The sequence below is a fragment of the Panthera uncia genome, chromosome D4 (assembly GCF_023721935.1).
Source record: "Panthera uncia isolate 11264 chromosome D4, Puncia_PCG_1.0, whole genome shotgun sequence".
Lineage (NCBI taxonomy): Eukaryota > Metazoa > Chordata > Mammalia > Carnivora > Felidae > Panthera > Panthera uncia.
Window position 1 is genome coordinate 25,625,052 of NC_064807.1, and position 18,497 is coordinate 25,643,548.

Genomic DNA, 18,497 nt, shown 5'->3' on the forward strand with positions numbered 1-18,497 from the left:
AAATAAATTACTTTACTAATTATTGGATTATTAAATAAATAAGGTTTGACCTTACAAAGTATCCTCATCTTTCCCACATTAGCTCACCACACAGTAAGAGGATTGGCAATCCTCACAATCCAGTCCGTATTTTCTGAGATTCATAAGAATTAGGTTCCTAAGAGAAAAAGAGCTCAATTGCCCCGTGCTAGGTGTTTAAACATGGCTCCTAGGACACCAGAAATAAGCTATACCCTGGATAAAATGCCTCAAATAAAGACCGTGAAAACCACTGATTTGGAAAAGGCAAAAACATGAAATACACTTTTATCTTTTCTTTTCCATTATTACAGGTTTTTAAAAAAGACCTAAAGGACTTGTAACCAGGAATAAGCAAAGACAATGTACCAAAAGCAAAGCATGTGAGTCCTGGCAAGAATCCATGAATGAGGTATCTCCTCTGGGTTTGTGTTATTATAACAGAAACTTAGTTCTTAGGACACTTATCCAGAGTTGCTGAACTAGTTTTATTTTATTTGAAGACAAAATCATTCCTGCAGCAGGGCAGCTTAAACCCGCAAAGATGTCACTACAAGAAATGGTCTACCATCATCACGGTCACCTAGACTCGGACACCAGGGTCGGCACGCCCTAGGTGAACTCCCTTCAGTAAATCTAACAGCATCACACAACTCAGGAAACGCTAAATATCCTTAACACAGAGACACACACTTAACACTGGATCACACTCTCACTGCATCTTTAAAGCTTAACTGACTATAGTGATAAATTTCAGGTACACCCACGAGACACAGTTTTAGAGAAGAGAGCTGTTCAAATGTATCTTCTACAATAGGTACAGTTTCACGTATACCGTAAAAACTTAACACCGGTAAATTCGGCCCTTTTTTCTTTTCACAAGTTTTTATCAGCGTGTTCAGATGTTGGATTTTTATAATAGCCTCACAAAGTTTCCACAAACCAAATAATCTGGGCTGGTTAAAAAGGATGACAAAATGAATCCAATATTTAATACAGCTTTTATTTGTTTAACTTGGTAAATGGAGACTGTAATGGTTTCAAGGCAAACTCTGGGTGATTTCAGTCGCAACTCCACAGTTAACATGATTCTGAAAAACAGTCTTATCTTCGATGTCTAACCACACTACACAGTCACAGCTAGAGAAATCCATGTACATATATATTAGTTTTCAACAACTCGGGATTTTCAACCACTCTAGAATTCAGATTTTATATTCTCACACACTTTAAAATTTACCCCTTTGATGCAGGATATAACCATTAAAGATAAAAATTCATGCAGTGATACTCAGGTTTTTAAAAACAGGTAAATCCAGTATTTGATCATTCAGTGCGGTATCAAGTGCACCGAATATCTGAAATAAAACAAGTGCCAATGTTATCATGAATTAGTAACATATTTATTGTCTTGAAACCAAACAGGCCCAAGTTACTTTTTGTCTTTCTCGAGTTAGCTATTTAACTCTTTTCTCTCAAACTTCCTGTGTAAGAAAACCCAAGATATTTCATTTCTTTTTTCAGTTAACAAGAGATGGTAGAAGGCTTAAGGTAGGTATGTTCTTGATAATTCGGAGTCAGAAAGTGCTTCTTCTTGAGCAGAAGGTTCATAATCTCCTGCGTTTTCTGCCAATTCAGTATCTAAGTCGTCATTACTTTCTGCACTGTAATCCACTTCTTCGAGGAATCGAGGCTCATCTTCATCCAAGACGTAAGTGGTAGGGCTGTGGCCAGAGCACATAGAGCACATGAGACTTCATTAGATCCTAAGGTTCTAACATAAGGCTATTTGACCATATTGGGTTAATTTTGATATCAATATAATGTAAGAGTTTGCATTAGCTTTAAAGATGTTATCCAAATGAACAAGTTAAAAGATTTGTAATAGCTGAAACCATAAAGGGTGAAATGCTAAGTATTAATTATATTAAAAGACTGTCAGTCTCCACCCTATAGTTAGATAGCTACAAAAAACAAGAAACTCTCCCATGAGGTTGCCTTTTTAAAAGACTTCATCAATTTGCAGGGTTAAAAGTTCTATTTTAATCACCGAAAAGAAACAGACCATTTCAATAAACTTTATTTTATTTATCGTATAATTCATCCATTATAAGAAACTGTGGTATTTAAACACTGAAACCACTTATTCTAAGTCTATACAATGATTATTTGCCATAAAAACAACCCATGCACTCACCCATCCGGTTTCCATTGGTCAAGAATAAAAATGAAAAACAAGTGAATGCTCCACACCCAGATTAATTACTTTCCCTTGAGACACAGAATAAGATATTTGCTTAAAAGCACTAAGTGCTTCTGAATATTTCATTAGGTAGGTTGTTTGGGATAAAGACAACCTTTCCACTAGGGTAAAATATTCTTTCCTCTTCAAAAAGTCACAGTATTCGGATTTCTCCCCATCTGGGAGATTTTCTACACACGTGTGCACATGCCCACACACACAGTGTTATCAAAGAAACACTATAGAAGCATTTCAATGTCCCCATTTTGTGACCCAAACTATCTTAATTTCACACAGATGTCTGTTTATATCCCACCTGCTTCCAAACAGGATTTCCCACCATGGGTGCAATTAAAAGCCATAAAATCAAGACAATAAAAAGGGAACAATAATCTGTTAAAATGAACAGAGAAGCAAATGTCATTAGGCAGCTCACATGAAAGAAGTCCTGCACTGAATATTAAATTCGGTTCAGATATCTAGAAGTTCAGGCAGGAAAGACAAGTTAATGGATTATGTGGTTCTCATTTTCTGAAATGAGAAAGCAAAACTCATCTGGTAAGATTATCTTTTTTCCTAAAGTTGTTTTTCTCCCGCTCATTAAAAATAGATTGCGAAACCACCTTGATCTTATATAGCAAACTTCTTAAAAAGTTCAGAGCTTGCACTATTATGCAGCAGTCCTGATAAGCCAGCTGAGTGGCCCGAAGGACGATGTGAGACTTTACAAACTATCTAACACGCACAAGAACTATTTCACCGCATTCAATTATGCAACTAAAGTATTTATCATGAAACTGTTAGGTCTTTAGAAAAAGTGTTAGATTAAAAGGCAAAAAAATATTTGCCCCTTCAAATGACCATTATTCTCTTTATTTCTTTTGAAAAACAATAATTCATCCCTCCCTGAGTTTGGTGATTCACATTCTCAGGGTGTCCCAGGTGAATCACAGCATCCGTGGAAGACACTTAGAAAAGATGGAGGCTTCGGCTAAAGCAAAGGATGCAGGAAAGAAGTGAGGAGAGAAACCTGCTTACTTTGCTCCTGGAGACTGTCCTAACAAGAAGAAACGACCGTGGAAATGCAAGGGAGGAGGCAGGTTTGCTCAAAAGCCATGTACTCTCCTGGTACAGGGGCTGAGGACACCAACCAGGACTGTAGAGGCTGGCTCCATGGTGATGAGGGACTGTGACCAGAGCAGTGTAGTTACCTGCAGCATTGCGGGGTCTCCCAATGTCTAGGAAGAGCACAAAATCCATGCGGTGGGTGGGTGGGCAAGCATCGTTCAGGAAGTCTATGGAACACAGAATTCCGATGCACCCCTGAACCCCCATACCATCACCAAGGAAAATAGACTGGCATAAAGGAAGCTGGTTACAGGAGGCCCAGCCACTACACTGAGGTCAGAGCAAGGACCTAGTTCTACATGGGAAGCTGAGCACTAGAATATTAATCAATCTGAACTAAGAGAAAGGGTTTAAAGGAAAAGTCTACTCTTACAAGCTGAGGAAACAGAGGAAGTATGATTTTGAAGTAACAAAAATGCCTAAGATCAAGCCAAAAAAAGCTCCTAGACATCAAGGAGACTTGGAGCAATCAGATGCTGATTAGCATTTTTTTTAAGGCTGAAAAGCATAACCTGGAAAACAAAGCTCCTGGAAATTTCAAATAAATCCCGTAATAAGGAATGTTCAGAAAATAATGTGAGCCTGTTAATTCCCGATCTTGGCTCCTTCATATGCTGTGACATAAATTTCATCCGTGTTCTGGCATCCCCCATCCCGATACCCCAGAGCTGGTGGGTTTCACACTCTAATTCCATTCCTGTAACTCAAACTTTGACGTCTGTTTCTGCAGGTCCTAACCAAGTTGCGTTCCTGGCCTCTGCTTCGTTAAGGTCTACACTCTGGCTGAAATATAGAGTCCGTCCAGCAGTGGTGAAGGGCTATCAGTGCTCTTGATGAGCGAGGAGTAGGCTTAGGGGTTAAAGAACTGGGGGAATCTCGAGACGAAGGGAACAGGAGGAGATGACAACCTCTGTCACTCCCCTGAGAGCAGCCTTCCGACTGGTATTCCAGTTGTCACTCTCCAGCCCATTGTTTCTAGATCTCTCTGTTGCACTTAAATGGTAGGAATGCCAACACTCCTCTCCTCTGTCGTGCTTCATTCCCCTCTGTCCCTCCTCCCTGCTGATCAAGTGCTCTTCATCCTCCGTATAAAAATGCTCTCGTGGCCAACTGTTCTCATAAGCATGCCCTCTTTGAGTAAACTCACACATTTTCATTTGCGTTCCGATCATTTCCACATCCAAATTTCTAGCCCTGACTTCGCCCCTGAACTCGCACTGTGCATACCGGGCATGGCTATCTCACATGTACCTCAAGTGTATGTTCACAATGGAACTCACCAGTCTCCCTACCAAGCCTATGCCACTTGTCCTAGTCCCCAAATCATCCACTCAGTGAGTCGTAAAACCACACTTCTCAGCAAGCAGTCCTGCCAGTCAATCTCTGAACCACTTCTTGCCTCACGTTTTACATGACAAACCTTCACGGACATTCCTTCCTCTGTTTAGGACATACTTCCCACCTTCCTTCTCTCAACGACTCACATTTCTTTCAAACTGCAGCTCAGGCTCATCTTTAGATGTTCTTCCTTTATGAAAGCCCACCTTGGGATAAGTGCCCTTTCTCTGTATTCCCTTTGTACCCTGCACATTCTGTCCGATCACTTCTGGTATGTAGGTGAAACCACTGACTTGTGGGTCTGTCTCTTCCTAAGCACTTTAAGGTCAGGAACTGTGACTTACTCATCTTAGTACCTCCTGTCAGCTCCCAAAAGTGCTTGATACATTGTAGGCCCTAAACAAATGTTTGCTGAACTCTTTATAAGAAGCCACGGAGCCAATGAGACCATCGATTTTTACATTACCCCATCTCACTGATTATACTTTAGTAAAAAAACTTAAGGCTCAAGACCAATCACAGCAATTCAGCTTTGCTTTTATTAATAATTCCAACATATGTTTTGAACAATTCATGATTTAGGAAGGGCTTTCCTATACATTATCTCACAATAGCCTTCAGATAAGAAGAGAAAGACTTGAAGGTAATTTGCCCTAGAGTTATAAAATAAATAATCCCTTGACATCAACAGAAAGGAATTCAAGTAATAATTCAATCACAAAAAGAAACTCTAATCAGCACTTAATTATTTCCTGTCACTGTTACTTTTTTCCCACCACGACTTTCTTGTTCCCCTAATTTTCTTCATTTAAGTTGACTCCCGTTGCCTGTTTCTGCTTCATTCTCCAATAACTGGCCTCTGTTCACCTACCCTAACATCCTTCTACTCTGGATTTTAATCAATAAGAAACATTTGATTCTAAAAGAGAATAGCATTTTTAGTCCCAAACCAAATCTTCCTCATGCCGCTTCAGGAAAAATACCAAAATCTTCACCCATATGACTTTCTCACAGGATGAATCTGTTGAAATTCTCTGCTGTAGGGTGTCATTGAGATGCAGAAAGGTTTAAAATTCCAACTGATTTCTAAAGATAACAAAAAATTCTGCTTTATTCAGATTTAGAAAGTGTTCTGGCTATCCTTGTGTTAAACTATTAAGCATACACAAAATTAAACCTAAGAAATTCACCATCCCCCTCAGTGTGTGCCCAACTACTTGCATGAGAGCTGACTTGACATCTGAGACACCAGAAGGCAGAGCTGCAGCTCTGTTCCCTATACAAGCATGAAAGAAGCAAAACACTGTTTATGGAGTCAGAAATTCTGGGTCTGTGCCTCTCCTCTTCTACTAACCAGCTGCAGGACCTTGAGCAAGTCATGTCCTTGGTTTCCAACACCGGTTTTTCTCTACTGTACAAGCAGAGATCACAATATCAGACCTACTACCTCGCAAATTGTTGTAGTAAAGTGGGAAAGCATTTATAAATTCTTAGGTTAGACAAATATAAAATGTTATTATGAAATTAATAAAATCTGTTAAAAAAAGGTTAATCAATCTTTGTTAATTCCTACAGAGCCCAGGCGATGGGCTGCCGCCAAGCCCCTGACTAAAACCACTGCCTTACTTTTGTGACTCAGAATCCTACCTTAACCTTGTCCTCTTCAACAGTTTTGAGACTAACCTACTGTTTTTAGACAGCACAATGAACATATCCTAGGGGAGAAAGTCTGAAATTGATACACAAACAGAAAAATATTCCATTGTCCAAATTACCAATTTGTGACTTGCCGATTATGTCTTTCTTGTATTCAAATATCAGGTCTCAGGTGAAAGAAAAATCTCTATCTGCCTAAATATTAGAGAATGTTCCATTTATATAATTTGATTCTTAGCTCATAAGAGATTCGGCATCTACTAAATATCACAAAGCAAACAAAATTATCCATAGAAAATACAAGTAACAATTTTTGTCGGTCTTAACTGACCACAGTGTATACATAAGTATTTGCACATTCCTGCACACGTGCATACCTACACACAGAGTTAGAATTTCTAATAAGAGGATATCTATTTGGGGGAAAAAAAAGTAAAGAAAGTTGTTAATTTACTGATACTTCATTGGAAAATAATATATGACTAAGCTGCCTTCAAAAAAATAGTAACGAAGTCACTAACCTCCAACTTACTTTATTTTACTATTGATCTAGAAACATTTCTTATATGTAATGAAAGTGGTAAACAGTTAAGCTTCCCAATAATTTGGACAGCTTCAAAGGCTGAAACCATTCCTTTTTAGCAATTCTGCTTAGTTCCTTGGCAGATACAAGATACAACGAAAGTACAGGGGAATTCTGGGTTAGACGTGGGCACGATTCCTGGTTTTGTGAAGAATTACCACATGGATGATCTTGGGTCAGTTCATCTCTGAGTCTGGGTTTACACACATATGAAAAATGGTTACATTATCATCTGTCTCTGTTCATTCTCAATAGAACATGAAAATCTCGGAGATAATAATTGAACTTAACAGAAACTCAAAATGGGCATGTGTGTTGAGGGTCCCAAGGCCACCCCAGGTTTGGTGACATGCTAGCAAGATTTACAGGATTCAACACGCAGTTGTATTAACAGCTATGACTTATTACAGTGAAAGGATACAAAGCAAAATCAACCAAGAGAAAAGGTGCGTGGGGCAAAGTCCAGAGGGAACCAAGGCCAGGCAAGGGCAGCTGCTAAGAGGCAGAGAAGTCATCAGAGCTTTCAGCAATTTCAAAGGATTGGTGGCAAAAATTGGAGTTCAGAGCTGCCAAGTTTCCTGAAAGAAGGGAGTTGCAGAGATATGACCCCAACAGTTTTCCCCTGGAGGCATGTGACAAATTCTTTAAATACATAGTGCAAGAGGCTGAAAAGCAAAGCAGAAAGCAGCAAAACAAACAGAACACAAACAATAGAATTGAGGGCTGTCTTGAGGTGCCTCCTTGAAGCAAAGAGAAGCCCTAGGCCACCAATCGTGACCTTGGGAGGGCAGGGAGGGGACAGGTGAACCCAGGGAGAACAAGCTTCCCAATTTCTGCAAACCTACCTCAAGTCTGCTCAGACCCTGGCCAGACTACTCTACACCTGCCAGAGGATAGAATGAAGCCTCTTTGAAGGAATATGTATTCTTCCTTGTTCTGATATGCCATATTCTTACTTTGAAGTCTCAAATAGGCACTTATTGAGAGGAATAACCATTCTTCGAAGAGGTTACTGAGAATATAGCACATAAATATGAATAAATATCTACAATCATCAAATTCCTTGTACAGCTGTCTTAGAGACTAACAATAACTAACTTGATACTTATCTGGATCTCAATGATAAGGATCATTTCCTTCTCCTACAATAAGCCTGAAAGCTTTCATTATAATCAAATCTGCCCTGGGGTCCTGAAGTGTTCATGTAAGTCTCCATTTTGTTTTTCTAGATGATTTTAGGCTCCTCTGTACTTGTGGGTACAAGAGCATTTCACAAAAACACAAATGGTTCACTTTTAGTTATAAGCAACTATGATTTCAAGTGGACTAGGAGTTGTGATATGACCCTTCAATTATATGGCATGATTTATCTGCCTAGAAAATATTCTTTAAAAAACATTTTTTTATGTTTATTTATTTTTGAGAGTGAGAGAGACAGAGCACAAGCCAGGGAGGGGCAGAGAGAGGGGGAGACAGAGAATCAGAAGCAGGCTTCAGGCTCTGAGTTGTCAGCACAGAGCGTGATGCGGGGCTCGAACCCATGGATCACGAGATTATGACCTGAGCCAAAATCAAGAGTCGGACACTTAACCGACTGAGCCACCCAGGCACCCCTGCCTAGAAAATATTTTAATGCAATTATAGCTGTAGGAATTTTCTACATGGTTGCAATAAATGTCTCTCAGAAATGCACAACAGCCTCAAGCATGTGCATCACAGCCATTGAAAAGGAATTTTTTTTAAGGATTAGCTTGATTAAATAATAAACTGTACATAAAAAACAGAGCAAACACACATTAGAGGCGACTGGATGGCTCAATCAGTTGAACATTCAACTCTTGATTTCAGCTCAGGTCATGATCCCAGGGTTGTGGGATTGAGCCCCGTGTCAGGCTCCATGCCGAGCATGGAGTCTGCTTCAGATTCATTCTTTCTCTCTCTCTGTGCCCCTCTCCCCCACTCCTACTCTCTCTCTCTAAAATTAAAAAAAAAAAAATTTTAAAGCACATCAATATGAGTAAGCTTTACTACATTACTAGGTATTAGATACTGCCATTAACATGTGGCCACAAATGATCTGTACTGACAGATTCTCTCTGTGACCAAGCTTGAGTCCAGCTGCTCTCAGTCCTCTTTCAGACTAGGTCCTGACCTTGGGATCTGTCCTCAGTCAGGGGCTCTGCCTGCTTAGCCTAGCTGTAGCAAAAATCTTGCTGAGTCAGTTTATCGAAATCCCCCACTCTCTGTATCTCATCAGCCTGGCCTGCTTTCAGCAAAAACTCCGTCAAGTAGGTTTAGCCAGAATCTCCCTTACCTGGGATGGTTTCTCTTAGTCACTTTCCAACTGCCAATCCCCTACTCTACTCCCTGGCTCTAAGTCACCAGTGTTCCTCACTGTATTCACAACTGAGCCCAATCTCCCTCCCAAAGTACAAAGCCCCCTTGTTAGCAATCCTCCTGAGTAGTCCACTTTCCTGTTCTGTGAAGTGTCACAAATAATTTTCTCTTTAACAATATTAATTTTCTCAGAAGAAAAAGGTCCTACATATTTACAAATAAACACTAGCTTCACACGAAGAAAGCACAGAAAATACATAGGTTAGTATTTCATTCATGTGTTAACAGTCTGCAGCAATGAGTATCTTTGTACTACACCTGACCAATAACTTCCCGCCAGTCCCTCTGATATTGCTAGGGGCAGGGGTAGAGCCTTTAACCACAAAACGTTATACTGTTAACTCATTTACAGACCTGTACTCATTCCCTATACTTTATTAGAAGTCAGGTACTCTATCTTTATCAAAACACATCAAATTAGATTTTCAAAAAAGCATTGACATAAAGTAGAACAAATGCTAAGCATATTTTAAAGGTTTTCTCCAGCTTAAGTCCTATTTATTTTTATTAGTTGCATTAAGAACAATTTCTCACCCCATTTTCTAATGTCCATGCTGTACACACAAATACAAATTAAGTACTGATACATGCTACACCACAGACAGAGACTGAAAACAAGCTAACTGAAGAAGTCAGACATAAAAGGTCACACACTGCATGGTTCCATTTATTTGAAATATCCAGAACAGGTGAATCCACAGAGACAGAAAGCACACGAGTGATTGTCAGGGGCTGGAAATGACTGCTTAAGGGTAATGAAGGTCTCCTTAGGGGGGTGATATAAGCATTTTGGAACTAGACAGAGTTCCCAGAACTAGAACTGATAGTTGTACGATATTGTGAACATATTATTATTCACTTCATTAATTTTCACTTTAAAATGGTTGATTTTATGCTGTGTGACTCCATCTCAAGAAAGACAGAAATAAAGGAAAAGAAAAGAAAAAACAGAAAAAAGACATCCAAATACTATCTGATTATAAGAGACTAATTAGGCCTCATTTAAACATGAGCATATGTTTTTATTATAAAATATTGTACAGAATTTGGTATTTTTCAGCTTCACTTTCCTGTAATGTTTTAAATATACTCAAACTTCAAATACTTCTTCTATATACCTAATATCCTGAAATGTAGTCCCCCTCACCATAATCTGATGAGAAGCACTGTTAAATGTTGTATCAATTCTCAAATCCTTTAAATGAGAGTCACTGAAAGGACTATTTTAATAGTTTAGGTAAAATAGAAACACTTTTGCTAAGTACAAAAATACTACATAGCTATAAGCTTTTATTTTATTTTTATTGTCCATGTATTTTTGACAGAGGAAGACAGAGACACAGTACAAGTGGGGGAGTGACAGACAGAGAGACACACACAGAATCTGAAGGCGGCTCCAGGCTCCGAGCTGTCAGCACAGAGCTCAATGTGGGGCTCGAACTCGCGAGCTGTGAGATCATGACCTGAGCTGAAGTCGGATGCTTAACCGACTGAGCCACCCAGGTGCCCCAATAGCTGTAAGCTTTTAAATGAGCTCAACCAATATTCCCAGCTTAGACCTAAAAGAAACACACCCCCTAAGAAAGATATAATGTAGACTCAGTGTTACATCAGATGAAATTTTTATTATACAACAAATACAATCGGGGATAGTTAAAATGTTTTATGTGTGTAATTTCCAATGAATGCCCTGGGAATAAAAAACACGATTAATTTTCAACCGCAGGCTTCACTGAAAAGGAAGTTCTAGAAGTTCCGGTAACTACAGTGAATCTCAAGAGCAACTAAGATGACTGTAAAAGAATAACTTATTTTCTAAAGGACAGTCCACAGGAAAAAGAAAACCAAAGAGGGAGTAAAAGCAAAGAAGAGATCTCAACGAAGTGTTGGCAGATGGAGGCAGATGGATGAAGTGAAAGGGCCTAGGTTCCAACTTCCACTTTGCTCAAGTCCATAGGACAGGGGAAGCCAACAGGGATGCACGGATTTGCATTACAAAAGCTGCAGCAAAGCTGAGAAACTGGAGATACTGGTGTTCAGGGTGCAACTGAAAAGAATAATTGATTTAAAGTCTTTATAAAGAGCAATTAGACCTTCAGATCACCTTCCTCAAGCTATTCCCTCGTTCAGAGAGATGGAAAGATGACTTCCCAAAGAGTTTTGTCACAGAGGCTATTCTGTTAGGGCCAAAACACAGAAATGGGGGTCTGGAGAGTAAGAGAAAGTCTGCTCAAAAGCAAGTCCGAGTGGCCCCCCAGGATACTGGCTACTGATCTTATGCCCCAGGGTAACATTTCTCAATTTTTCGTAAATCATCCCCCCAACCCTCCGCAAAGAGGTTTTTTTAGAGTTTTTTTTCTAATCCCCCTAATTAACTACAATTAGAAATTAAAAAGATAAATTTCACATCAGATTAGACCCAGCTAAAGACAGCATGGGTGAATTAAAGGTCGGTTAGAAAAAAACACCTAGCTCTGAGTCAGCAGGACTTGTGCCCAAGCGTGTATCTGTGTGTGTGTGTGTATTCATATGTATATGTGTGCAAAGGTATATATATGCATGTATGTATGCATGTATATAGGTACGTGTGTGTGTGTGTGTGTGTGTGTGTGTGTGTGTATGGTGTGTTCAGCACAGAGGGAGCAGGCAAAACTGCCCATCTCCCAGTCCTCCCCTGAAAAAGTTTCAGTGTATATTTTAAAAGCTGCAGCCTAAGGACCAGACTTCTAACTTGGCAGTCACTGTGGGTTGTCATCCTCTTCAGAGACTGGGGAACCCAGCAGATACATATCCTGCTTTCCCCCCTCAGGGGGCTCCAATAATCAAAGCAAGTCCCCCATACGGTCCTGAAAGGAGCTTGTACACACATCTGGCCCTCAGCTTTTGTGGCTGCCTCCAAAGAGACAGACCTGAGGATGGCCTGCCCCTAGGAGCCAACAGGGCTTGCATTCATTAGTCCCATCCTACGGTAGCAAGCAAGGAAAACAGCTCTGACCAGGCACAGAGGCACCTCCTGCAGCTTTATCCTCAGGCTAGCACAGAGGGAATAGGCAAAAATGCCCATCTCCCAGTTTTTCTCTGGAAGGGGCTTAACCACATATTTTCTCAGCTGCTGCTAGAGGGTCCAGTTCCTAATCATCCTGCATCTACGTGCTGACTATGATCCTCCTTTTTGGGATACTACCATGACCTGGCACCTTCAACTACTGGGAGTGACTGAGAACAAAAAAAGAGGCTTGGGCAATCACAAAACTCTGAGAGACAACTAGGAGCTCAAGCCAGGCTGATCAAGGAGGTTCATCTATTACACAAGAGCATTCTGTCAAGACTGGGAGAGACGGCTAGGTTCATCTAATGTGCAGGAACCAAAACAGACAAGTCACTGAAAATGAACAGAGGAATATATTCCAAACAAAAAAACAACATAAATACCTAGAAACAGATCTCAAAGAATGTAAGTGATTTAACTGATACAGAATTCAAAATAACAGTCATAAAAATTTTCACCAAAGTCAAGAGAAGAATGAATGAACAAAGTGAGAATTTCAACAGAGACAGAAAATATAAAAACGTGCTGAAAAGAAATTACAAAACTGAAGGATACAATAACTGAACTGAAAAATTCAACAGAGGATTCAACAGCAGACTGGATCAAATAGAAGAATCAGTGAACTTGAAAAGGGCAGTGGATGGTTCAATATCCACAAAACAATTAACGTGATTCATCACATCAATAAAAGAAATGACAAGAACCATATGATCCTCTCAGTAGATGCAGAGAAAGCATTTGACAAAATACAGCATCCTTTCTTGAACAAAATCCTCAAGAAAGTAGGGATAGTAGAGCATACCTCGAGATCATAAAAGCCATATATGAATGACCCAATGCTAATATCATCCTCAATGGGGAAAAACTGAGAGCTTTCCCCCTAAGGTCAGGAACAAGACAGGGATGTCCACTCTCGCCACTGTTATTCAACATAGTATTGGAAGTCTTAGCCTCTGCAATCAGACAACACAAAGAAATAAAAGGCATCCAAATCGGCCAGGAGGAGGTCAAACTTTCACTCTTCACTCTATATGGAAAACCCAAAAGATTCCACCAAAGAACTGATAGACTTGATTCATAAATTCAGCAAAGTTGCAGGATATAAAATCAACGCACAGAAATCGGTTGCATTCCTATACACCAACAATGAAGCGACAGAAAGAGAAATCAAGGAACCAATCCCATTTACAGTTGCACAAAAAACCCATAAAATACCTAGGAATAAATCTAACCAAAGAGGTAAAAAATCTATACACTGAAAACTATACAAAGCTTATGAAAGAAATTGAAGAAGACACCAAAAAATGGAAAAAGATTCCATGCTCCTGGATAGGAAGAACAAATATTGTTAAAATGTCGATACTACCCAAAGCAATCTACATATTCAATGCAATCCCTATCAAAGTAACACCAGCATTCTTCACAGAACTAGAACAAATAATCCTAAAATTTGTATGGAACCAGAAAAGACCCCAAATAGCCAAAGCAATCTTGAAGAAGAAAACCAAAGCAGGAGGCATCATAATCCCAGACTTCAAACTATACTACAAAGCTGTAATCATCAAGACAGTATGGTACTGGCACAAGAACACTCAGATCAATGGAACAGAATAGAGAACCCACAAATGGACCCACAAATGTATGGCCAACTAATCTTGGACAAAGCAGGAAAGAATATCCAATGGAATAAAGACAGTCTCTTCAGCAAGTAGTGCTGGGAAAACTGGACAGTGACATGCAGAAGAATGAACCTGGACCACTTTCTTACACCATACACAAAAATAAACTCAAAGTGGATGAAAGACCTCAATGTAAGACAGGAAGCCATCAAAATCCTCGAGGAGAAAGCAGGCAAAAACCTCTTTGATCTTGCCCAAAGCAATTTCTTACTCAACACATCTCCGGAGGCAAGGGAAACAAAAGCAAAAATGAACTACTGGGACCTCATCAAAATAAAAAGCTTCTGCACAGCGAAGGAAACAATCAGCAACACTAAAAGGCAACCGACAGAATGGGAGAAGATATGTGCAAATGACATATCAGATAAAGGGTTAGTATCCAAAATCTATAAAGAACTTATCAAACTCACCACCCAAAAAACAAATAATCCAGTGAAGAAATGGGCGAAAGACATGAATAGACACTTCTCCAAGGAAGATATCCAGATGGCCAACTGACACGTGAAAAAATGCTCAACATCACTCATCATCAGGGAAATACAAATAAAAACCACAATGAGATACCATCTTACACCTGTCAGAATGGTAACATTAACAACTTAGGCAACAACAAATGTTGGTGAGGATGCGGAGAAAGAGGATCTCTTTTGCACTGTTGGTGGCAATGCAAGCTGGTGCAGCCACTCTGAAAAACAATATGGAGGTTCCTCATAAAACTAAAAATAGAACTACCCTATGACCCAGCAATTGCACTACTAGGAATTTATCCACGGGATACAGGTGCGCTGTTTTGAAGGGCCACATGCACCCCCATGTTTATAGCAGCACTATCAACAATAGCCGAAGTATGGAAAGAGCCCAAATGTCCATCAATGGATAAATGGATAAGGAAAATGTGGTATGTATATGCAATGGAGTATTACTCGGCAATCAAAAAGAATGAAATCTTGCCATTTGCAACTACGTGGATGGAACTAGAGGGTATTATTAAGCAAAATTAGTCTGAGAAAGACAAATATCATATGACTTCATCATATGAGGAATTTAAGATACAAAACAGATGAATATAAGGGAAGGGAAACAAAAATAATATAAAAACAGGGAGGGGGACAAAACATAAGAGACTCTTAAATACAGAGAACAAACTGAGGGTTGCTGGAGGGGTAGTGGGAGGAGGGATTGGCTAAATGGGTAAGGGACATTAAGCAATCTACTGAAATCACTGTTGCACCATATACTAACTAACTTGGATGTAAATTATAAAATTAATTAATTAATTAGATACTATCTAAGCACTGTTTTCCACATTGCTTATTTTTGGGTTAAAGGTAAACCAGTAAGATCACTAAAAATGCACTCAAAATATAAGGATATTTCATTACAGTCTCATCCAAACATCAATGTTAAAAGAATGAAGGATATTATTACAATTTGTAACAATTAAACATGTAAATAACTTAGATGTGTGAACTTAATTATATTAGTTCTAAAAATGCTTTTGGCTATCAACATCTCTGTCCCCTTCCTCTACTTAATTAATTTAATGAAGTCTAACATTATGCTACAACATAATGGAATGAAACAAGTGTGTCTTACCTCGTTACTTTGCAGTTCGATTCAATCAAGTCATTTTCAAAGTCAAGCAGGCTGGAAGGCAGATTATATTCCAATGGGGATGTCAGTCTTTTCAAACGCAGCAGACCAACACAAAATTTTGCTCCCATCTCTTCCAATTCTCGAGTACCAATCTGTAGGCCCTAGAAATAAAGCAATTTCATACATATAAGTAGGACATTTGCTATCCTCTGGCTATGTCTTATTACAACTGCATATAAGAAATTTATAATTATATTAATAAAATTAAAAGCTTGGTACTTTGTAAGTACCTACAACTCAACAAGCACAATGTCTTAACAAGATTATTTTAGATCACAAAGGAAATGGTCTCAAAAAAACCATTTCTAAAATGTCTATTTCTCATTTGCTACATGCAAACAATTTTCACCAACACACTGGGAAAAAAAATAAACATTTTGTGGTTATGTTACTCTGGGGCTCATGTGTGAAATTACATTTTTGCAAGATATTGCTAGTATTTCTTGTAATCCACGACTTTGGATGCCAATGTTAAAATATTGTAGTGTAAAAATCAAGGCCTTAATTTGTAGACCTAAACATTACCTTATACTTTTTACTGTATGATAAAAGAAACTGGTAAGTAAAGGGGCGCCTGGGTGGCTCAGTCGGTTAAGTGTCTGACTTCAGCTCAGGTCATGATCTCGCCGTTCATAAGTTTGAGCCCTGTGTCGGGCCCTGTGCTAACAGCTCGGAGCCTGGAACCTGCTTTGGATTCTGTGACTCCCTCTCTCTCTGCCCCTCCCCTGCTCACGGTCTGTCTCTCTCTGTCTCTCAATAATAAATAAACATTAAAAATTTTTTTAAAAATAAAAAGAAACTGGTAAGCAAAAACCAACAAAAGAAAGGTACCTATGTAAAACAAACAAACAAACAAAAAGAATCAGACAGATCTAGGCCAATGAGGTAGCAGTAAAAGAAGTTCCTATGTTCCATGTCAATTAAGAATGCCTATTTCAAATCTGGTCTAGTGAGGGCAGAAGAAAATTTTACCCCAACTCTACCCTTTCTAACTGGAAGTTTCCCAATAAACAATATAAAGTTTATCAAAAGTTAAATGTTACCACATAAAATGATAAAAATGGCCATAAACCAAGACACTGCTTATCACTGAATTTTCAGATAAAAATGAATCTCTAAAATAAGAGAATTCTCACACCAACAAAAGTTGCAGGTGCAAATGAGAGCACACATCATTTAGAGAAGTTACTTTAAAACAGTTTTTCAATGAACAGACTAAAAGCACACGGTAACTGAAGAAAATGAACCGTAAAAACTGTTACTAACCCCCAAAGCACATTCCTTTATAATAACGATTGACTAACTGATTGCTTAGTTTACCCATGTCCAAACATTCCACGGAATGTGACCTGACTTTATTAGAACATTTATTTGCCTTCTTAATTAAAAAGCTTTAGAAAGGCATGGCTGTTTCTGAATTAGTTCACAGAAAATAAAAATAAAGACCATTTACAGCCTAAAATCTAGTAATATAAGAGCATTCCTGAGGTGAAGAGAATGGTTTCTTAAAATATCGTTAAACTCATATAACTTATTAGCTAACATTAACAAGTCTGAAAAGTATAACATTAGGTGTGTGGGGACATATGGGGTATTTGAGAATTCTGTATTTTCTACTCAATTCTGCTATGAATCTAAAACTGCTCTAAAAACCCTAAGTTTATTAACAATAACAAAAAAAGCTTTCATAAAAAGTATATGTTATCATCACAGCATTGAATTTTAGACATTAATAAAAAACTTGATTAGTAAGAGATACTTCTCTCCATAAGAGTTTTAAATTAACGTAGCTCTAGTAACTAAATTATATAAAAGAGAAATGAGCATTTACTAGGTATCCATTTTATTTTTTTAAGTCTATAGATTTCTTTCTAAAAAGTAACTTTTTAAAAAAGTGGTCTAAGATTTTAGGTTTGAAAGTATATTTTAACTATTTTTTTAAATGTGGCTTTTTAAATGATCAAACTAATGTATCAAAATACAAATAGAATATTTGTGATTTTTTTAATGTTTATTCATTTTTGAGAGAGAGAAAGAGAGAGAGAGCGTGTGAATGGGGGACGTGCAAGGAGACAGGGAACATGGAATCCGAAGCAGGGCCAGGGCTCTGGGCTGTCAGCACAGAGCCCGACGCTGGGCTCAAACTCATGTACCCCGAGATCATGACCTAAGCCAAAGTCGGACGCTTAACTGACTGAGCCACCCAGGCGTCCCTACAAATAGAATATTTGTAAAATTCAAAGACAGTCTATCTGTAGAATCCAAATATAATAAGGAAACACCTTTGCTATATGCTACAGTTGATTTCAAGAGGCATGCAAGTCTCAGCTTCTCTACTTCTCTTCCAGCCCACAGAGGGGAGCATCAAAAACATTGATGCTTTAAATTGCCTTCTCTTCTGACTGTGTAAGCATCTCTTTAAGAAGTTATCTACAGTCTGTTTCCATACATCATATAGCTTAAGGGTTTTTCTCCTAGAAGACACCTATTGTCTTATACAAAAGTGATTCATTCTTAAGCTTTTTTCCCATCCTACACACTTACAGAATATGAGACTCTTGCCAAAGCTGTCCATGACAGCAATGATTAGGGGGCGGGGGTTGGGCTCTGGAGTGGCGCTCTGGTACATTTTATCTTTTTTTTTTTTTTTTTTTAAATTTTTTTTTTCAACGTTTTTTATTTTTTTTTGGGACAGAGAGAGACAGAGCATGAACGGGGGAGGGGCAGAGAGAGAGGGAGACACAGAATCGG

The 18,497-nt window shown here is 38.7% G+C and overlaps 1 protein-coding gene across 6 annotated transcripts in view; it reads right to left on the minus strand.

Annotated features, from left to right (window-relative positions):
- Positions 1 to 1,000: 1,000 nt before the first annotated feature.
- Positions 1,001 to 18,497, minus strand: part of AGTPBP1 (ATP/GTP binding carboxypeptidase 1) — a 160,398-nt gene continuing 142,901 nt past the window's right edge. For 5 of the 6 annotated variants that reach the window (XM_049653537.1, XM_049653190.1, XM_049653318.1 and 2 more), the window contains 2 exons: positions 15,687 to 15,847; positions 1,001 to 1,742 (listed from right to left, as the gene is read on the minus strand). In XM_049653537.1, coding sequence (XP_049509494.1) covers positions 1,565 to 1,742; positions 15,687 to 15,847 — 339 coding nt within the window. In that variant the 3' untranslated portion in view covers positions 1,001 to 1,564. Of the gene's footprint in view, positions 1,743 to 7,810; positions 7,978 to 15,686; positions 15,848 to 18,497 lie in introns of all 6 variants that reach the window. The other variant, XM_049653386.1, reaches the window with a different exon arrangement.